The following is a 22,783-nucleotide window of genomic DNA, read 5'->3' as shown; positions in this document are numbered from 1 at the left end:
AACGCATCTGGAGTGCACTTAGAAAGACACGTTGCACATCTCTGTTGTCTGGTTGACTGGCCTGAATCCATTTGCCCATTATCCAGTGTTACTCCCTCATTCTAAGCAAGGCTCGGAATGTATTCTGGACATCACTTAACTCTAACTGCATTTTATCAAGCTGTGTGTAAATTAATCTAAAACATGGAGCCAATATCCATTATGCTACATTAAGAAAAATGGGGGAGGGGAGGCATGTGTGGCCCAAGAAGGTTAACGACGAATGTGTCCACGGAAGACCCGTCTTTGAAGAGTGACTGTACCGCTGTAGTTTTGGGAAAGATTATATTCCCAACAGATGTATGTTCCAGTGCCCGGAACTTTCTTCGCTGAAGGTTGAAAATGGCTTCTAAGAGAATCAAGTGGAACAAAACACAAAGAATCGCTTTTAGGATAATTAAAACTATTTTGGATTTTTTATTTATCAATCTGGTTTCTAATATAATTTCAGTTAAATGAAAGACATTCACAAAGGATATTAGGCATACATACATAGTTTCCTTCTTTCATTGTAGTTTAACATGCTGTTGCTTTTAGAGAGTGAACTTTTGTGTCATTTCGCAGGGTGGAATCCTAATCGACTTTACAGAAAGAATACTTAGCCCAGCTTTTCACAACCCTGACCTCCGCAGTCACGATGCTCACTGAAAAAAATGCAAAAACCCAACCAAACTTAGAATCAGTAACATCTGAACTGTTTCTTGGCCTACTTTGAGAGGATGTCTTCATAGCCATGTTAGAACCCAGCGGTGGCTGTTTTGAAATAAACTGAACTTGGAAACGTTGCAGGCCACCTGTGTAGACCTGATCTTAAAGCACATTTTCATCTGGAAAGTGACCTTGGAAGTGCATGTTGGATATTAATACCTGTGTGCTCAGGTATCTTTATAATCTGCCAGTCCTTGCTCCACGGGAGATAATCAACTTTTCAACACGGTTTCCCTATTTCATCGACAATGACTTCTACATACCACGCGTATCCAGAAAATACTGCTGTGAAAGACATCTATTCTAAAGTTTCCAACATTATCATGCAGGGCGTATGTAGTGTAGGCACGTTGCCACTAGGCTACACGGAAAAATCACATTTGTTTCTTGTGTCGTCTTACGTACGAGCCAGCCCAATGGCACTGGGGGCATGTGTAAGCTCTAAGTCCCATCTGGGTGGGGACGCAGGGCTTTGTGCACGCGAAGTTCTGATTTCTCTGGCCTTCGGATGTTGCATCTTCCAGTATTGACAGGTTAGGTCCTGGGCAGTCTACCTGATTAACAATTTAGCAGCTGTACGGCAATGCCTCACAAGTCTGCACACTCCCGGATGTGGGCACATTGTTCATTTGGTGTGACTTACAACCACAGGCCAGAAAGTATGTCTTCCAGGGGGCTCCACTGACTTGGGCCTTTATATTTGGGTGTCAAAGGACGCTGCAGTCAAGACGCAATGGCCCCTCACGATTGTCCTATTAAGTGGGCAGAGCAGCTGTATCTTAAATATGGGGCAAAGAGGGACCACGGTTCACCAGTCTGACAAAGGTCACGTGGCAAGCCAGGGAGAGAGAAAGGGTTAGGACTCTATCAGCTGATGCCCAGGGTCTACGCTCACCATGATATCATTTTAAACATGGCGCTCGTTGGTTTCAGCCCCAATCAGCTAGCTAGATGTGCTGTCTCTCATCTATTTCAGGATCAGCTGGTTCTATTGTCACTAGTAACTTAGGACCTGTTTTTGGCTGGCTAACTGGCATCCAATTTAATAACTGTTGCCTTTCTTTTTGAAAACTGCTGGACAGGATGATGAAAAGGAAACAATATTAAGCGGTTTAAATGAGGTGCTAATTGTTTAGAGGCATAAAGAGACCTTTGCAATGCTTACCCTATACAAGGAAGGAGAGGGAGAAAAAGAGCAGATCCTGTAATAGAAGAAAAGAAAAGTTTCTTCCGGACGCCACGCTGACACTGCGTTTTCCTATTTGGTAGCTACTTTTTCCTTCGGCGCTTCCTATGGTGTGTGTCTTTGTGCCAAGCTCTCTGAGGGCATCTGGGGGCGGCTCCACAGACGTTCAACAGTAACATTAAGATCTACTCTTTGGCTCATGCCAGCTCTTTTTCCTATGCCTCTGAATCCCTGCTCCTGTTAGTAAAGGATGCTTGTTCATCAAACGCAGGGTAATGGGAAACTGTCCAACAAAGGCCCTCCAAACCCTTGTTTCTAGCTCCCATAGCCTTACGCATTAAGATGGGTCAGAGAAGAACTTGACAATGTAACTTCTCACCTCCTAAGCTACTTTCCTTGTGCTCTAGGGAATATGTTATTTTGAGAGCTGAGAATGGCACTGATCTTGCTTTCAAAGTCCTGCTCCTACCTCGTCAAAACCTAGATGTTTGCTTTCTACATGGAAGATGCTTCCTGTACAAACAACCTTAAGTCAGCCATCAGTTCTTCCTGAAACTTTAAAGCAGCTTCTTGTTTCTAAATTTTTTTCTTTTTGTTTTTGTTTATTATTTAAAGAGGTTACCACTAGCCCTCTGGACTAGAATGATAACGGACTGGGACAGAAGAATGTCAAGGTTTTGCGGGATGTGACTGACAAAGCAAGATTAGACGCGGAGCTTGGGTCACGACATCGTGAGCTTTCAAGGGAGGGAGCTGGAAAAAAGAGATGTTTCTTTATCTTCACATAAATTACTGACCATTTAGAACGTACTGGATATGGCCTTCATAGATACATTTAGGACTTTTGGTGAAGCCCACAATCCCAAAGAGAAGCCAAGGATTTCCAGCACTCCCTTGGCATTTAACTTAGTTACTTAATACCTTAACTACGTTTTTGTGTCTTGTCTGCTGGCCGGACTTACTCCCTTAAGGGCATACTGTATGTCTTAATGGCGGTGATACGGGAGACCCACTGAGCCCTCAGTCAGTCCAGTGCCCTAGGTTTGCAAATTTGGTGAAGGAAGTGTTGGGTTTTATTTTTCACCTTTTGAGGCAGGAAAGAGGGAAGAAGAGAGTGAAAAGAAAGGGTACGGCCGTTTTAGTGTCAGGGACTGTTTTTGATTGTTTTAACCCCTGAATCATTTTGGGAAGAAAGTGAAAATGCTGACACAATGCATAAAGAAGAAAGCTATCACGGGAAACGCCAGAAACAATACATTTCCATCTGGCATTATTTGTGAAGTGCAAAATTAATAGCTGTAAAGCAGGTTTAAAACAAATTCTAAAAAACCTTTCTACAAAACATAATGTTTAAAATTTGCTTTCGTAATTTGACAATACACGAAACAGCCCTTAATGGTAGTCATCAAAACAGGCTTTGTTTTTAACATGTCACTTGGGTTCTCCTGTTCTGCTTTTTAGTCGTACCACATAGTTTTCATTTAACAACGTGTATTATGGAATAATGATCAAGACGTCTTTAAGGTAAGGGTGTTCGTGACAGTGGCTGAGGGTCAGCAACTGTGAAAGGCGTTCCGATTCCCTTTTGTTCTGTTACCTCGACTCTGATGGGAATGAACTGGTCCAGTATCTCCTTTGGAATGTGTCATATACAGGTGCAGGGGGCCCTTGGCAACTCTAGATAACAGTTTTCATTACCCAAGAAACTGAGATCCTCCAAAAAGCAAAGGCATACCGAGAATCTTGAAAAATATGTAGATATAACCCTAACAAACTAGAATTTCCATTTTATTGAGGCACGCTGTCAGAAAAACAGCAATAATACTTTTTGAACCTCATCTTACATGCTTCCAGGAGGAGAAGGAAAAAAGGGATCCTATTGAATTCCTCAAAATGTTGGAATCTGAAAAAAAATTTTAAAGTACTTATTCAGAGTCTGGACTATCATGATCATAAATGGTAGTCATTCTAGAAATAAATTGTGTAATTTACAAAAAGAGATCAATGAAATTATTTCTTGGATGCTTCAATAGGAGCTTTGTCCCATCTATTTACACACAAAATCTATCATTTTTAAATAAAACCAACGAGTTCTTTGTTGGAACAAGTTGGTCAAGATTCCTGATTAGACTGAGGTGTGACTAACTAGACGTGTCCATTCTCTGTGAAGCAACAGTCAGTTATCAGGTTGGTCATGAACCTAAGGTTCAGATGTATCTGCGAAAGAGGTCCCTGAATCGTGGCAGTGTGTCTGTTTAGGATGGAACGATACATGGATTAGATGATGGAAAATACGGCAGTATTTTCCATATGATTCTGGAGTAAAGCAATAATAATAGCAATCATAACCTGGCTTTATTGTGGCGTGTCCATTTGGAGGACATGGTCTGCTAGGATTTTGTCACAAGGGCTTAAAAACTAATATTTAAAGCAAGATAAGAAGAGCAACCTAATTTATGCATCATTCATTAGAAAGTGTCCACACTCTTGCTACAACTCTAAAAGGAACAGAGCAAACAAATCATAGCATCTGGCTCTAATTCCCCACCGAGGTGCCCCCACACACATATAGTGTAACCTAACATGATGTAGGTAAAGCAGAGGAAAAATCTTTTGTAACAGCTGGTCACCACCGCATTGTAGCTGACAGTCACAGGTCATGAAGAGGTCTAAGACTATGCACACGGAATAGTATTAGCTTGTAGAATCTGATGAAAAATAAAACCAACAATCCCAATATACGAAACTACTTCCCCTGGTTCTTAATGCTTCTCTCTGCTGTGTTTGTTGTGTTGTTACACAACAGGTGCCATATGCTCACTTCCTTCAGTGCTTTAGGTGGGAATGCTCAGAGAATAGGCATAGGTTGAGGTCTCTTTGAAAACTGGCAAACAATAGGTTCTGTTGGCCCCTTCCTTTCCTTTTCGAATTTACAGGACACCAAAAGAAATAGCATATGAACACGAACTAGTTACTATGACAGCCCATTAAAAATTGACTATATGCAAAAGGAAGAGAATGCTGGAGGCCATGTGCATCAACTTTTCTCAAGAAAAAAAATATCCACGTTCTAAGGGCTCTTAAAAATGTAGAAAACTTGCCCTGTTACCATGGGTTTTTAGAACACCTCTAAACACACACAAAATAAGACAGTATTACCTACAAATTTCAATTGTTTCTTAAACTCTAAAAGCATTTTTTGTATTATTTTGATTTGATACAGAAGGGGAAACTCAGCTATAAAGAAATATTAAAAAGTACTTTTTGTGGCGATCAGTCTCCAGAATTTTCTGTTGCTTGCCTCCCCCGACTTGTGCTGATATTTTAAGGATGTGCTCAAGAGTATAAAGTAGGGTGCACTTTTGTCCCGTTTCCTCCTCCCGAATAGCTAGCCCCTCCCTCTCCCACAGCCAAATAGCCACCCCTCAGATGAGCCATTCCTTTTTGCTTTCGTCAATGGTCTCTGTGAAATTGGGGTCGTTGTTCATGATGGCAGCATCCGCGCTCTCTGCTGACTCTGCTCCCTTTGCTTCATTGGTGTGGTAGGTGCCCTTGTGGCGGAACATGTACCGAATGAGGAAGACCAAGGTGCAGAGAATGGTGAAAATCACCACAGCGATGACACCTGGTGGAGGCAGGAGAGGCACTGGAGGTTAAACAGACCTTGTATACATCCCTCCAACACCACTTTCCTCGTGTTGCCATGGTTCTCTCTAATGCCACCCTCCCCCACACAAAACACCAGCAACACATGTGGACAGGACTGAAAGGAGATTAGACCAATTCACAGTTATATTTGGAGATCTTAATGCTATTCTCTGAGGAACTGATAGACAGTTAAACAGAAGAGGAGGAACTACTGCTCAACTCATTTTATGAGGCCAGCATTATCCTGATAGCAAAACCAGACAAACACATCACAAGAAAACACAACTATGGGGCAACAGTCCTCTTTGATAAAATTTTAGCAAATCAAATCTGGCAATGTGTGGCAAAGAATATATTATGGTGAAGGGGTGTTAATTCTAGGAATGCAAGTCTGGTTTATCATTAAAAAACAAAGCGATGTAATTTACCACATTAAAGAAATATAGGAGAAAAAGCATATGACAAATTTCAACCTCCATTCATTGTGAAGCCTCTCAGAAAGTATCAGTAGAAGGAAACTTTCTCAACCTGATAAACTGCATCTACGAGAAACCTACAGCTAATACCCTAGTCAATACTAAAAGAGTAAACATATTCTCTCTAAAACAGGAAACAATGGAAGCAAGTCCTCTCTCTCAATGTACCAGAAATCCTTGTCAGTGCAATAAAACAAAAAAGAAATAAAAAGTGTACAGACTGTGAAGAAGTAAAAATTTTCTCTATTCTCAGGTGACACGACCATCTCTTAGAAAATCCTAAGTTAGGGGCGCCTGGGTGGCGCAGTCGGTTAAGCGTCCGGCTTCAGCCAGGTCACGATCTCGCGGTCCGTGAGTTCGAGCCCCGCGTCAGGCTCTGGGCTGATGGCTCGGAGCCTGGAGCCTGTTTCCGATTCTGTGTCTCCCTCTCTCTCTGCCCCTCCCCCGTTCATGCTCTGTCTCTCTCTGTCCCAAAAATAAATAAAAAAACGTTGAAAAAAAATTAAAAAAAAAAAAAAAGAAAATCCTAAGTTATATATATATATATATATATATATATATATATATATATATATATGAAGTGTCTAGAACTAACAGTAAATTTAGCAAGGCCACAAAAATCAACTGTATTTTTATATACTAGCAAGAAAATACTTGGAAAAACATTTAAAGTAATAAAAACTTAAAAAAGTAATAAAATAATACCATTTATAATAAAACAAATTGAACACAGTTGTTCAAGGCTGTGTTTGCTCAAAACCACAAAACCTTACTGACAGAAATTAAAGATGTAGATAAATGGATGGATAGACCACCTTTAAGAGCCGAAGCACTCAGTATTGTTTTGATGTCCATTTCTAGACCAAACGCAATCCCAATGAAAATCTCAGCAAACTTTTTCTTTGGTAGAAATTTATAAGTTGATTCTAAATTTTATATGGCAATAAAGTAAAGGGTCCAGAATAGCCAACGTAATTTTGAAAAACAAAAAAGAAATAGCTGGAGAATGCATGTTGCTGTCTCAAGACTTAATATAAAGGTAAAACAATACAGCAAGCATGGTATTGGGTAAAGAAAGATATATAATACATCAACAAAACACAACAGAGTCCAGAAAACAGACATACACATATATGGTCTATTGATTTTTGACAAAAGTGCCAAGGAGATTAAATTTGGAAAAAGTATATAGTCTTTTCAACAAATAGTTTGAGAATAACTGGATATTAGTTTGGAAAATAATGTCTTTGACCTTTATCTCATGCTATGTACCAATGTTAACTCAAAGTGATTACAGACTTAGTTAACAGAAACCAAAGCTATAAAAGTTCTAGAAGAAAACATAGGAAGAAATCTTCACAATCTTGAAGAGGCATATCATTAAAATAGAATTAAAAAAAATCACAAGCCATAAAAAGATTAAAAAAATAAGACTTCATCAAAATTTAGATTTCTTGCTTTAAAAAAAAATACTGCTAAGAAAATGAAAAGGCATGTCACAGACTGGAGAAAATATTCACAATACATATGTCTGACACAGGACTTGAACTATCTAGAAAATAAAAAACTGTTATAACTCAAAAGAAGTCCAATAATCCAGTTAAAAGATGGGGAAAGAATTTTTATTTTTTATTTTTTAAGTGTTTATTTTTGAGAGAGAGAGAGAGAGAGGGAGATAGAGAGAGGGAGAGAGGGAGAGAGAGAGAAGAATGAGCAGGGGAGGGTAGAGAGAGAGGGAGACACAGAATCTGAAGCAGGTTCCAGGCTCTGAGCTGTCAGGACAGAGCCCAATGCGGGGCTCAAACCCACAAACTGGGAGATCATGACTTGAACCAAAGTTGGACGCTTAACCAACTGAGCCACCCAGGCACCCCGGAGAAAGAGTTTTAAACAGACACTTCACGAAAGATTTACAAATGGCAACAGGCACATGAAAAGACGCTCAGGGTTATTAGTCATCAGCTCATTGCACATTAAAACTGCAACGAGCTACCACTACTCATCCACTGGAGTGGCTCAAATTAAGAAGACCGACAATACCAAGTGCTGATAAGATTGTGGAGCAAACCTGGCCTGTCAGATAGGAACTGCGGGGATGTAAAATGGTTCAACCGTTTTGGAAAACTGTATGGCAATTTCTTACAGAGTCTAATCTCCACTTTCTGTCACACCCGGCAACTGCACTCCCAGCAATTACCAAAGAGAAATGAAAACTTATGTTCACATAAGACTTCAACAAGAATACTCGTAGCAGCTTTATTCAAAATAGCTCAGACCTGGAAACAAACCAAACAGCCACAGGTGAGCAGATAAAACCAATTCTAGTACATTCACACAGCAAAACACAACTTGGCAATAAAAACAAACAGCCTATCGATTCATGCAACCATGTGGAGAGACCTCAGAAACATGACGTTGAGCGACAGAAGGCACGAACAGATGACATACTCTATGATTCCATTTCTACGCCACTCTAAAGGAGGTAAAAGTAATCAACACAGCAAAAAGCAAATCAGAGGTGGCCCTTCTTGGGAGTGGGGCAGGGCAAAGGATGGACTATACGGGGGCACAAAGAGCTTTCTGTGGGTGGGAATGTTCCAGATCTTCGTTGTGGTGGTGGCTATGGGTGTTTGTGTTTGTCACGAGTCACTGACCTGTTACGCTTACACACATGCATATCATGCTTCAATAAAGTTGATCTTAAAAAAACAAAACACAGTGAGGAGAGGGACCTTGATAAGACTGTACCGATGTGATTGGACAATGTGATTTAGGCGGCATTCTAAATGTATTCTAGTTTTAGAGTCACATATATTTTTCTCTTTTTAAAAATGTTTATTTGAGAGAGAGGGAGAGACAGAGAGTGTGAGCAGGGGAGGGACAGAGGGAGGGGGAGACACAGAATCTGAAGCCATCAACACAAAGCCCGACGCGGGGCTTGAACTCATAAACCGTGAGATCATGACCTGAGCTGAAGTCGGACGCACAACTGACTGAACCACCCAGGTGCCCCAAGTCAGGTATTTCTTACAGGCATCTACTTCTCCATGTGGAAAAGAGACCTACCGACTAAGCCAAGGTGATTGGCTGGGTTTAAGACCCTTGATACAATTACAGTATTAGCTGTCCTCAGACATGCAGGGGACACCTGGATGCAGTAAGACAGGGGGGCTCAGGCAGAGGAGACGGTGGGCAACGGGGGGCAAGGATACCAACCCAAATAAGAAGGACTGGGCTAGGAGACTTCAATTATTCTGCAGCCGTCCCTGGGAAGAAAAGACACTGGAATATTTTAGATACCCTGGCTTATTAATTTTCTGATGATCTTTATTAAGATAATGGCAGCCAGACTAGCACACTCCTGCCTGTTTTCGCAGTAAGTGATCCTGGGCCTTTTGGGATGTGCGGGAGTGAGAAGGGGAAAAGAGAGGAGGGAAGAGGCCATTGTGGCTCCTGCACGACGGCTGGCCTGCCTGTTCAGGCTCTGGCTAGCCCGGCACGACCATCGCATTCTTACGGGTCAGCATTGAAAAGCAGCCAGGTTACGGGGCACCCGGGTGGCTCAGTCGGTTAAGCGTCTGACTGCGGCTCAGGTCACGGTCTCATGGGTTGTGAGTTCAAGCCCCGCGTTGGGCTCTGTGCTGACAGCCCAGAGCCCGGAGTCTGCTTCGGATTCTGTGTCTCCTTCTCTCTGCCCCTCCCCCACTCGCGATCTGTCTCTGTCTCAAAAATAAATAAACATTAAAAAAAAATTTTTTTTTTAAAGTAGCTGGGTTACATTTACATCCGTGTCTCCACATCTGTAGGTCACAACCCTTAGTCATATTTAAATAACAAAACAAATCAAGTAAAAATCTAGATGATGGTTTTGTTTTTGGTTTTGTTTTTTTAAGACGATGCATTTACGGACAATTCTTACTTTCCACAGGTGAGGAGCCTGTGCTATGCATCACCCACCTCCAATGATAGCCGAGTTTCTGTTGACTCCATTTCTTATAGCTTGGCCTTGTCCTGGATTATATGGGAAATCAGCACTGGCTGCAGAGGAAGAAATGGAAAAGTCAAGTGTAAGAGTCAAGGATACTAGTAATCCCAAATAACCCGATGTGGATATTTTTTCATACAACTCTTCAGCACTTCCTGTTTCCCCAGAGGAGAGTTCCGTTTCTGACAGGCCCATCTTGCCATCGTTTCCACACGTCTCAGTGCCTCCACCCCTGTTTCGGCTGTTCTGTCTGACATGAGACCCAGAGAAGCACGGTCAGTCTTTTGGAGGAGTATTAGAGAATCTTAGAGCTACCTGAGCCGTCCTGCTTCATCCACTGACACGCAAGCTGATGGATTAGAATGTTTTTTTCTCACCTTTGGCTGAAATCTGCCTCAGCTACTATTTTCTATCTACATTGGCTATTTCTGTAGAGCCTTTTATACCTTTAGTTTAAAAAGGAATCATGTCTTTAAGTGAACATTTTGCATGACTCTAATAAAACACAGGACATGTCAGGAATGTGTAAGCGGGTAACATTTCATAACAGTTGAGAATAATATACGCTGCCTAATAAAGTTTCCATTTCTTTCCCTGTTATAAAAAAAAACCAGAACCGGTTATATTACAGCTAGGTGTTTCTCTAGAATAAATTTCAAGTACGCAAAAGACAAACGGATCCTGAAGTCTTTCTAGAGGTCGGCAGAGTATCTGTTACCATCCATATGAGCTAATGTAACTTCAAAACCAATTTCATATTCGTTGGGCCTCTGTTTTAGATGTTCAGGTTTAAGGCAAATACTCCAACGGAAGTAGCTTCCTCCTTCAGCAGATCACCTTAGTCTAGAGCCATGGTTACTGGATGGCATCAGTTAGGTATTTAAAAAATGTTTGAACGAGTTATTTTGCATAATTAAATGTGTGCACACGGAGGAAAGAGGTCTGTGTTAGGGTTCAAGGAGGACCTCACTACGGACTTGGGTTTCGTAAGGCTCCTCCTTCAGCTCTCTGCTCTGAAGGATCCCCAGGATAATGATGAAAAGTAGGTAGAGCCCTTCTTTCCCTTTTCCCCAGGAAATAGGGCCACCAGCGGGATTTCAGATCCTACCAGCAAATGCTACTTCAGCTTTTCTCTGACTTAAGACCAGAAAAATGATCTGTTTCTGGATCGATCATATTCCAAATCAGCTCGGCCACCAGTGCCACTCAAGCCTGTCGATTTGATTAAAATGCAGACGCTAAGAAAGACACAAATGAAAGAACTTAACTCTGAGTCCTGGGGACTTTTCTTTCTTTAAAAAAAATATATTTTTAAAATGTTTATTTACTTTTGAGAGAAAGAGAGAGACAGAGGCATGAGCAGGGAAGGGGCACAGAGAGAGAGACACAGAATCCGAAGCAGGTTCCAGGTTCTGAGCTGTCAGCACAGAGCCCGACGCGGGGCTCGAACTCACGAACCGTGAGATCATGACCTGAAGGGAAGTCGGACGCTTAACTGACTGAGCCACCCAGGCACCCCTATTGTGTGCTTATTTTAACTGGTCCAATCCCATGTCTAGGGAGAGAGGGAAAGGCAGAGCCAACATGAAGTATACTGTAGTCAGTGACTTTCCCCATGCCCTTTAGGACTTTCTGGTGTGGGCAGCATGGACGGATATTCAAAATTCCAAGTGTCGGCCCAAGGATGCAATGACCTTGCATTTGTAGGCTCATCATCCGATGTTAAGGGTGATCAGAAAATCATCCCGTGTGAATAAAAATGGTTTCTAAATAATATTTCTGGAAACCTTGGGTTTCTTCTTTAAACCTGAGTGTTCCCTTCAGAGAAGGATTATTTGTAGATGTGACAAATGAATGTATTCAGCCATTCGACAGATCTTTCCAGAACATCGACTATGTGTCAGGCACCATTCTAAGTGTTGGGGATCCACAGTGAACAATAAAAAAGATGAAAATTGTTACTGATGAGGAATTTCTGTGCCTCATTGAAGAGTTTGGTTTACACAGTCAAAACACCAATTTAAAGCACGGATGTGGTTTTAGTTACGACCCTATCTAGTTACAGTAAATTGCCTAAAGCTGCTTTGTAGTTGCCATGTTACAACTCATACACTCATAGGTCACGGTAAGATTTGGTTACTGACATAAACTACCCTTCTGAGACTGAGAGACTGCGAGTTTCTTTCCGAGGATGAAAGTTCATACTGTCACGACTCATCTTTGACCTAGTTTACAGGCCTTCTGACAACGTTAATTACCCTTCTCTGGACACTATTTAGTCCACATCTTCCTAGAAAGCCATCAAGCTTGTTGAGTGGCCCAGATGGGATTGGAAACCAGGCAAGGTTAATTCCTAAGCCATTCATTTCCATCCTGCCTTTTGAGGGCTGATGAGGCAGCCAGGTGGGGAAGTCCCAGCATCCAGACAGTTCCGCTTGGGCAGGGCCTGTGGGAGGAGGAGCATTTTTAGGGGATGAGGGAGAGAAATCTGTTTTGTCTTGGAGGTACTGAGCCTGAGGTGCCTCTGGGACACCCAGATGGAGACGTCTACTGGACGTTTGGTATCTTATGAGTGGCTCGTATTTTTCATCTCCCTCTGAGAAACACAGCCATCTCCTCACCACTTTTAAGTAACATGAACCTTCAAAATATATGAAGTACGGAGACAAAAACAATGACAGTGGCAATTTTGTGATTATTCTATTATGTGAGAGTCGTGACTCTATGAAGCTGTTTGCTTCTCTGCTTCAGGTAATGCCGATGGGAGAACACATCATGCTTTCTCTCTGCTCCAAAACCGACTGTACGGCTTTGCATCCTTGGCCACAAAACCGCAGAAAAACACAGATATTTAGAGACGTGCATACGCCCCTCTCTCTGGATCCCTTGAAGTTATTGACATAACCAGTAGTGGAAGGTGTGGGTGTGACCTGAGATGACCCAAGAAGAACAGGAACAGCTAGAAGAGAACATGGAAATTTATCCCAGGATCGCCTTTCGTACAAAATCCGAAATCCTTTGTAGGGGGAGGAAGGCCTCCTTCGAGCTGAATTTCTCTCCTGCTCCTTCTCTGCCGGGGCCACTTTTCCAACTTGACATTCTAGGCACACAGACTCCTGATGCTTCCTGGTCGACACATTCTGGCTCATCCCTCCGCCCCCCTCACCTCTGCCCTGCCTTTCCTCTCTCTGTCCATCAAATCTTACCTGTTTCCTAGAACTATCCTTAGCCACCTCGGTTACATGTCTGGCCCTCTTGTCAAGGTCGATCGGTCTGAATTCTTGTCACTCCCTACACACTCCCTACAGCCATGCTCTTAAAGGCGTGCTCAGTTATGTTCACGGTCCCAATGACAAACAGTGCTGACAGGCAGCTACGGCCAATGAGACGTTCGTTAAAATGAAATCAGTCCAGGGGTGCCTGGGTGGCTCCGTCGGTTAAGCGTCCGACTTCGGCTCAGGGCATGATCTCGGGGTCTGTGAGTTCGAGCCCCATGTCCGGTTCTGTGCTGACAGCTCAGAGCCTGGAGCCTGTAAATATAGAAAAGCTACTAATGATTCCTGTGTCCACTGGTCTTTGGTTATTATCAGAAAACAGCCAGTGGGAAAAACCCTGAGGTACAACCGAAGTCCTCACGAAATTCAAGGGCACGGTTCTGTTTCTCGCATAAGAATCCCTGTTTTCATGGCTTCATTTATAACTTAAGTCTGGTTGTCCTAATGCACGTGAGTCCTTACTCCCTTGAGGCATATCCATTTTGTCCTGGCCAAGCAGACCAAGCGCTATTTTGACAGATATATTTGAAATGATTTCACTGTAACTGTCCTCCCCGCCCCCCCCCCCACCCCGGGGTACCAACATCCTCTGGGAAATGCACGTATGAAAACTTGGAAACCAAGAGATGTAAGTAAGACATAGGATAAAGCTCATCCCCGACACAGACTCCATTCTGTTCCATCTCATCCCCCGTCTGCTGGGAGAGCAGAGCAATTTTAGGGGTGCTGCAGAATCAAGGAACCTATATTTTGGGAAATGGCATGAATAGGTCCCAACAGGCTGGCTGGCACAGTTGTGAGAGGATGCGACTCTTGATTTCGGGGTCATGACTTTGAGCCCCATGTTGTGGGTGGAGCCTACTTAAACACACACACACACACACACACACACACACAAAACCAGACTCTAGATATTAACAGTCTCAAGACCAGACCTGCGTCAAATAGGCAAAGACTATATTCAATATACGTTTCTCCTGGGTCTCCAGGCGATAGAACATGATGATGACTGTCGAAGCATGGTGCTATGTCAGCTCTGATTTAGGGTCTCATAGGAGCATGTGCATTTCTGTTTATTTCCCTTGTGTACGTCCTCTTGTCTGTCTGGCCATCCCCATTACACTGGCCACACACAGACCGTGTCTCCTTTGCACACCTAGAGGTTGGCGCTCCTCCCTTTCTCCACCCGGCGTAGCGCAGGCAGACCGTGGGCTGGAGGAATCCATGATGAGACATTCTCCACCCACACTCATGCTTGTCCCATTGCCCGGCTGAGGCTTCGGGCTACAGCACACCATTGCCCTCCTTGCCAGAGAGGGAACATATATGACAGGCTCCAAACATACTCAGGCATGGGTCGGATTCACCCTCGACACACGGACGCTGTCCCCTTCCACTGTCTTTGCCACTCGAGAAGCCACCTGAGGGCTCAGCACCGGTGTCCTTTCCCTCTTCCTCCTGCCCTACCTTCAGGTTGAAAATCAAGAAGGAAACAACAAACAAACTTTGTAAAAGTGGGCCTGGCGGGGGTGGGGGGGGGTTCCCCATAATGATACCCATACCGTAGAGCGATCCGTTCTTAGAGCTGGGTGAGTAAAAATACACTTTCCTCCCCCACAAAATAGAAAGGATGAATGTTCTGTCCTTCCCTTTGCTGCGTTCCTGGAAGGATTTGTCAGGAAAGTAAATGACAGGCTAACCAGCACCTCTTATCCTGTGTGCTGTGTGGGGCGAGTGTGGTGCCTCTCCCTGGCAGCTGAGACCCCCGGGGCTCTTGGGGGACGGGGACAAGTTCTGACCCCTGCCGGCCGGGAGGTAAGGGACATCGAGCAACAAGGGCTCCGGGGACCATGCAGGTTGTTTATACGTGACGAACAGGAAAACTCTAAATTCTAGGATTATAAGGTTAGTCATCGTTTGGATGACACTTTCTTCACAGATGAAACTCATTAGGGCCCAGGACAGCAAGGGGTTGGTGGAATCAACCTAGAAGTGTTTTCCTTCCGTGGTGGAGTACAAAATGTAAAGGCAGGTGAAATTCAAATTTCAGGAACAAGGTAATTAGGGACTAATAATAATAGCCCTTCCTACAAGTCAGGCACTGTTTTTTGTTTTTTGTTTTAATTTCTAAAATGTTTATTTTTGAGAGAGAGAGACAGCGCGAGTAGGGGAGGGGTGGAGAGAGAGAGAGAGAGAGAGAGAGAATCTGAAACGGGCTCCAGGCTCTGAGCTGTCAGCACAGAAGCCTGACGTGGGGCTCGAACTCTGAACAGCAAGATCATAACCTGAGCCGAAGTCGGACACTGACTGACTGAGCCATCCAGGCGCCGCAAGCCAGGCACTGTTTTAAGTCCTTTAAGTCCATTTCAGCCTCATGTGAACCCCGACAGGTTGGCAATATTCATCCCATTTTGGAAGGTTCTGGAAGGCCAAAAGCTGGTCTGAGGTCCCATAACCAGTAAGTGGTAGAGCCAGAGTTTGAACCCAGGAAACTGGCTCCAGAGACGACTTGCAAAAACACTAAGCTGAACTGTTTCTGATGTGAAAGCAAACTTGGTAAGAGCAGGCCCAGGGGACACGGCTCCCCATCATTGCACACAGTCTACACCGGCTCTATCAAATCATCAACACAACTGCATGCTCTCAAGGCAACGAATGCTCAGTTATTCTCCCTGGGGTTGGCGGCTCGCCTTGGACCCAGATAGGAGTCCCTCACTGACCCAAACAGCGCAGATAGAAGGCTTATTACCACCATGGAAACACTTGTGAAATCATGAAATCAGGAACCGTGCTAACTGTGCCTTAAACCGTCACTGTTAGAACATAATTTTTTTTTTTTTTAATCACATTTAGGGAATGTGAAAAATAGAAGACGTTTCCGGGCGGGTGCTTAAGTACAAATAAATGATTTAAAAAACAGTTGCAAGAACAGAATATTAAAAAGAGATTTGAATTCTTTAGCCACCAATTTCTTGCCTGCCCCATTGAGCAGGCAGGGAGAGGACAGAATAATAAAGCTTTTCTTCTTCTTCTTCTTCTTTTTTTTTTAGTACACAAGATAAATGAGGTAGTTGTAGTTCTTATTTACTAAGTTTCAAAATATGTAAAATTGTAGACTTCAGGCTCAGAAACCAATGGCAAATAAAACACACATTTAAATGCATACAAAAGTAAATCGAGATTATCTAACATAAAACCCCCAAAACCAAAGGCACTAAAAGCTTCAGGTTGTCATCTATCAGGGACAAAAAAATTAGATACTAGCTGACATCTCGTAGAGAAAACATCGCCATGGAAACCACTTGAGCTTCGGCATCTGAAGTGATAATTTGAGATACTCGAACAAAACTGCTATTAGTTATAATTTAATTTAGATTGCAGCATGATTTTTGCAGCGGGGGCTGGGCCAGATATGTGCCTTTGTTCTTTCCAACGTCTTTGTTTCATTTCACTGTATTCTCTCTTCCAGTCTGAGCTCGATGGCAGAAAATTATTTTTTTCAAATAATTTGTTCTAGCCATTCACTGCTGACTGGTGTTCTAGAAGCCTATGAAAACAAATGGTGGCCGACTAAGATGCTAAAGATATAAGGGGATGTTGTTTTATTTTCAGAGAGGTGACGGCTGATCACATTTGCAGGAGGGAGAGACTTCTCCAGGCCAGCAGGATTTTAGCCAGGCAAACAGAATGTGGCACGCATCCCCACGAGCCTGAGTCTTGTATTTACACCTATGCCCTCACCTCGGTTTTTGCAAAAAGCCAGCCAGCCAGAATTCCAAATTCAAATGGGGAGGGGATTACGGATTTTTGGCTTCTGACTTGAGAAATCACACAAGGCTTACATTTCAGTTCTAGTCTCTCTCTTTTTTTTAATGTTTATTTTTGAAAGAGAGAGAAAAAGAGAGGGAGAGAGTGTGTGCGGGGGCAGGGGAGGGGCAGAGAGAGAGAGAGGGGGACAGACGATCCAAAGCAGGCTCCACAGTGACAGCCGCAGGGGGTCGAACTCACAAACTGTGAGATCGTGACCTGAGCCGAAGTCTAAGTCGGGCACTTAACCAACAGAAACCCCCAGGCGCCTCAACATTTCTAGCTTCTTTTTTTTTAAGTTTATTTATTTATTTTGAGAGAGAGAGAGAAGGGGAGGAGCAGAGAGAGAGGGAGACAGAGAATCTGAAGCAGGCTCCGTGCTGTCAGTGCAGAGCTTGATGTGGGGCTCAAACCTATGAACCATGAGATCGTGACCTGAGCTGAAGTCAGACCCTTAACCGACTGAGCCATGCAGGCCCCCCCCCCCCAACCCCAACATTTCCAGCTTCTTAAAGGAAAGAGCAAGTGGCAGCTGCCTGCCTGGTTGTCAGAGGTTTGATGAGAAAAAGGTCAATTAGGTAAAAACGAACAGAATACAGGAACTGGTCATCACCTGCTATATATTTGTTTAAAAAGGTTTTTTTTTTTCAAGTTTTTAATTTTGAGAGAAAGAGAGAGAGTAAGCGAGCAGGGGAGGGGCAGAGAGAGAGGGAGACACAGAATCGGAAGCAGGTTCCAGGCTCCGAGCTGTCAGCACACAGCCTGATGCGGGGCTCGAACCCACAAACCGTGAGATCGTGACTTGAGCAGAAGTCAGACACTTAATCAAGTGAGCCACCCAGGCGCCCCTGACTGTTTAATGCCAACTTTTACACAAAAGATCTGAATGGGCAATTGATTATATTAGATTCCCTCCTTCCATTTCTTTCCTTTTTTTTTTTTTTTTTTTGCCAACTCTGAGTTGTCTCAATTGCCTTTCGGGAAGAAAGATTCATGGATATTCCCAGACCAGGCTGAACACCACGTTCTTTTGTCCGACTGCCCATAATAGGTATTTGAGTTGGAAACAGCTCGTTACTGACACGAGTTCAGTCTTGGTATTCCATGAAATAAACAGGTAAGACGCTGGGCGTCCATTTCCACGGTGGGCAAAGGCGTCCTCTTATTTCTCAGGTGGGCAAACTGTTCCTTCTTTCATGTTAGTTACAATCGTTGATGAGTCCGTCGTCGGAGCTGTTGCCGGATGATGTCACAGGCCCTGTGGGTCAGAGACGGTGACAGCCGGCTGTCAAGGGTTGACTCCCTCAACGTCTCCCTCCCACGGAGCAGGCTACACCGCACGGAAGTGTTCAGTCTTGCAGCGGGTAGGTGCCCGTCACCTAAGTGTGAGCCCTGTGGACTCATTAAAGACACTTCTGTGCATCTTGCTGTGGTTCTCAAGCCGAGCCTTGAAAGTCTAGATCAGGGAGCCCCAGAGCGAGGGCTGGGGAGCCCGGTGGTGTGGCCTTCCCTTCACGATGAAGAGGGTCACGCTCCTGTCTGCGGGGCTCTGCAGTCACCGCGTTCCTCTGCCACAAGGTGTAAATAAATCCGTGCTGGTGTCATCAGGAGTGCAGAAGCCCCAGATCTGGGGGAATATGATTGATTTACTGGAATTGACTCGTTTTTTTGAGAGAAATCTTGTCTCCTTGCTGCTGGTGCATATATGGGTGGAGGTTGAGAGAAGGCGGCCAGCTCAGGGGGGAAGGCCAGCGGCTACAGAGGAACGTGGTTGTCCAATATTCCAAAGCACCAGAGTGACTGTCACTTGAGGACGTGCTGGGTCACCGTTTACAGATACATTTATCAAGCCTGGTGAACATCCCCGCTACGCAGGGGTCCCAGCTAACACAATTTGTGGTTACCTGTTGGCAAAGCGGTCCCAGCGAGAATTGGTTGTCTGTTCGACAGTGGAAAGAGTCTCAGTTTCCAAGGAGAGGGTGGCTGAGAAAATAAAGACGGCAAGAAGATACCAATCGTAGCGAATGAGCCAAAAATGCATCTTTTAAAGACATTTCCTGCTGTACTTCCTCTCCTCCCTGACAGGTGTTTGAGCTGGCACCATTCAGAAGGCCAACATCTTCAGGAGACCTTGAGGCCATGGTCTCCGGGCTTCTGCTGAGAAACATGTCCACTTGGGGTTACGCACGTCTCAGTAAAGGCTTTGGACTTCCAGAATTTATGGTGCGGAAGCTTGGTGAAAATAGCTTTTTTATCTACCCAAGAGATGAGTTTCCTCATTCGTGAGAACATTGAGGCACATTTCATCGTATGAGGAATCAGGCAAGGATGAACGTATCCTTTTACTCCCCCTTTATGGAGATTTCCAGTAGATTCCAAGGCCATAATTTGACTGTGGATAGCTCTTTTGGAAGCAGCTGGATATTCCTGATTTGTTTTTGTCACCATCGTACGTCTTTCAAGGTAGTACAGGGAAAAATCAAATGCACGTTAAAAAACATTTAATCTGCTATAACATCTATATCTTGACTTGCGGGCAATGCTGTCTTCTGTTTTAGGTGATGAATACGGTCCTGCTCTCTGTAGACTGGTCTGTCAATGTCCACTCGGTTTGGGCTTTGTAGGAGGTCGCGTTATAACTGCTGTTTCTTTTCTTTTCTTTTCTTTTCTTTTCTTTTCTTTTCTTTTCTTTTTTTTCTTTTTCCTTCCTTCCTTCCTTCCTTCCTTCCTTCCTTCCTTCCTTCCTTCCTTTCATGTTTATTTATTTATTTTGTGTGTGTGAGAGAGAGAGTGCAAATAGGGAAGGGGGGAAGGGGAAGGGGAGGGAGATAGAGAGAGAGAGGGAGAGAGGGAGAGAGAGACAGGGGGAGAGAGAGAGAGAGGGAGAGGGAGAGAGGGAGAAAGAGAGAGAGAGAGAATCCCAAGTAGGCTCTGCTCCCAGCAAAGAGCCTGACACGGAGCTAGATCCCACGACTTTGGGATCATGACCTGAGCCGAAATCAAGAGTCAGATAAACTTAACTGCCTGGGCCACCCAGGTGCCCCACTGCTATTTCCTCAAAATGTAAAATTAACCCTTTTTATCCCTAAGAGTTCAGAAACCAGTGTCTAGGTGGGGAGCGTATCTCAGACCACAGCGGCATTCGCCCAGATCACAGCCCGCTGACGGGGTTCTGGCTCCACTGTGTGGTCTATTCGAAGCGGTGGGGGGTGAGCAGACAGAAAGTACTTTTAAAAATTAATTCTGCACACATTTTAAGTCTTTTATCAATGCCCAGCTGGGCTCTTGCTTTTGAAATACTCTTTTCGGCTGTGTTAGCACAAGTGAACGTTTCTAATTCCAATCCCAAGACAATGGCTTTTCTTCCAAGAAGGCTGACCTCGTAAAACTGAATATACAACTCTCAAGCTAGAGATGTCTGCTGTCTTTTGAGCTGTTCTCTTCTTGAATTAACCTTGGATCTCAGAAGACAACCATCTTTGCTTGTTGGCAGGTGGAATGACTAAGGATCATCAAAAAAGAACCCTGTAAAACCAATGAAAGCTTCCCGGTGTTTTCCACAAATAGATTCCTCCCCAGCGCTGGCTCACATCATTACCAGGATGGGATAAACTTCCAGCACCAGCCATGTGGCTCTAACACAGTTCTTTTGGGTCAACAGAGTGTGAAAAAATACTTAATTGGCTCTAGCAGTCTTCAGTATGATTTCTTCCACATCGAAAAAGAGAAAGCGGGGGAAAAAAAAAGAAAAAGAAAAAGGAAGGTGTATTTTGTAGCGGGGATTTCGCCTCTAGGGACACAGTTATTATTTCAGACTCCTGCATTATATTTAAGAGATGTCAGAAGGGAGGAACACAACTCTAAATAGGGACTGAAATTCTTTTACGTTTAAAGTTTCTATTGAGAGGAAGGAAAAATGGGGTATACCTGAATTTGAGACCCGATCATGCTATTCTCTGTATAGTTTTGGGCGAGGTGCTGTAAACACTGGGGCCGCTGGCTCAGTCCTGACTGCACATGAGGAATCTCTCAGGGATGGGGAACAGGCATCGGGAGTTTTAAAAAACTGCCCCGGTGATGCTAATGTGCAGCCAGAGCTGAGTTGCAGCCACTGAGGTGTTTGTTCATTGACAGAATGAATGCATTAATTTTGTGAGTCGATTTCCTTGTATATATATTTTTTAATGTTTATTTATTTTGAGAGAGAGAGAGAGAGAGAGAGAGAGAGAGAGAGAGAATGTGTGTGCCTATGCATGCACGTGCAGGGGAAAGGCAGAGAGAGAGGGAGAGGGAGAATCCCAAGCAGTTTCCACACCGTCAGCAAAGAGCCTGAGGCGGGGCTTGAACTCACGGACCCCAAGATCATGACCGGAGCTGAAATCAAGAGTCAGATGCTTAACCGATCGAGCCACCCAGGGGCCCTGGTTTTTCTTATCTTTACGAAAATGTGGCTAATACCGTCCACACATACCACATAGGGCCGCTGTGAGGATAGAACAAAACCAGACACTGAAGCGTTAAAGTCGCTCACAAATCGAAGCTATCATTTCTGTCTTTATCTTTTCCAGTCTTCTAAAAGTTAAAATTCCCAAGTAATTTCTCGAAAATCGCTTTTAGCCTTTCTAAGCGGGAAATTTCAGAGCAACCCGTGTCCATCCCTAGGTTGAAAATAATTGCAACCACATTCATCTGGATTTTTATGCACATTTTAACGTAAAGTTGATTTTACTTTCTTCCCCGAAGCCTTCCGGGGTTACTCTCTGGAGGAAACTGAGCCGCAGAATCGAGAATCCCCCTGGGTCTTTAGACATTTCTGAGTAGTCTGTGCAGAGCCTGGGGAATCCACCAAAGATCTCTCCAAACGAGCGAAACGACTTGTCGCCTGTTTGTTGGCTGTGTTTAGAGGGACTTTCCCCTGAAGAGCGGATGGCATTGGGTCAAACACTTCATCTGGGTAACGTTTCTGTGACTTTCCAAATCAGAGGCAAGGACACAAGGCCCCCGATTTGCCAGCAAAGGTAGAATTAGCATTTCCCGGGGGGGGGGGCGACTGGCAGGGATTCCCTCGGGAGGATTCACACCCAGGGCTTCTGACAAAATAGTCTTTCTGAGTGACAGAGTCAGTAAAGGAAGCGATGCTGGATTCATGTGGAAGATGCTGAGCTCCCCTGAATGCCTCCAAGGGATCTGCATGGATGTTCAAAGACACAGCACAGTAGGAGGAGGCTTCAGACGGGTGGCTCGTGGAACCAAGGTCAGACTCAGACATCCCCGGACCACACAGAAGTCAAACCTGCTTCACTTCTGTGGGCGTCTCGTAACATTGCTACGACACGAGAATGAGGCAAAAATGGAGAGCGGGAACCATTGGAGTCTGTGGTTCTGTGGTCCATGGAGAAGTCACCATAGCAACGTGTTGGGTATTCCTCTGCCCTTCCTGGCCCTGAGTGAGGACAGCCAGGGACAGATCTGGGAGAGGTGGGGCTCCAAGGACGGGGCCAGGTGTGATGGGGTCAGGGTTGGGGGGGGGGCGTGCAGAGCACAGAGAACAACAGAATCCTAACCTTCTTGGCTTTCAAATCTGTTGCGAGGGACAAGGGGAAAGGAAGACAGCAAGAGAGGCGGGGGAAAACCGGACTGAAAGAAGTCCCCGTGAGGC

The 22,783-nt window shown here is 44.2% G+C and overlaps 1 protein-coding gene across 1 annotated transcript in view; it reads right to left on the bottom strand.

Annotated features, from left to right (window-relative positions):
• Positions 1 to 441: 441 nt before the first annotated feature.
• Positions 442 to 22,783, bottom strand: part of CNTNAP2 (contactin associated protein 2) — a 1,960,721-nt gene continuing 1,938,379 nt past the window's right edge. Inside the window, exons 23-24 of the mRNA XM_042974552.1 lie at positions 10,015 to 10,095; positions 442 to 5,558 (exon numbers count right to left, since the gene is read on the bottom strand). Of these exons, the coding sequence (XP_042830486.1) occupies positions 5,359 to 5,558; positions 10,015 to 10,095 (281 nt within the window). The 3' untranslated portion in view covers positions 442 to 5,358. The remainder of the gene's footprint in view (positions 5,559 to 10,014; positions 10,096 to 22,783) is intronic.

Source organism: Panthera tigris, chromosome A2 (genome assembly GCF_018350195.1).
Source record: "Panthera tigris isolate Pti1 chromosome A2, P.tigris_Pti1_mat1.1, whole genome shotgun sequence".
Classification (NCBI taxonomy): Eukaryota; Metazoa; Chordata; class Mammalia; order Carnivora; family Felidae; genus Panthera; species Panthera tigris.
This window is presented reverse-complemented; position numbering and strand designations above follow the sequence as displayed.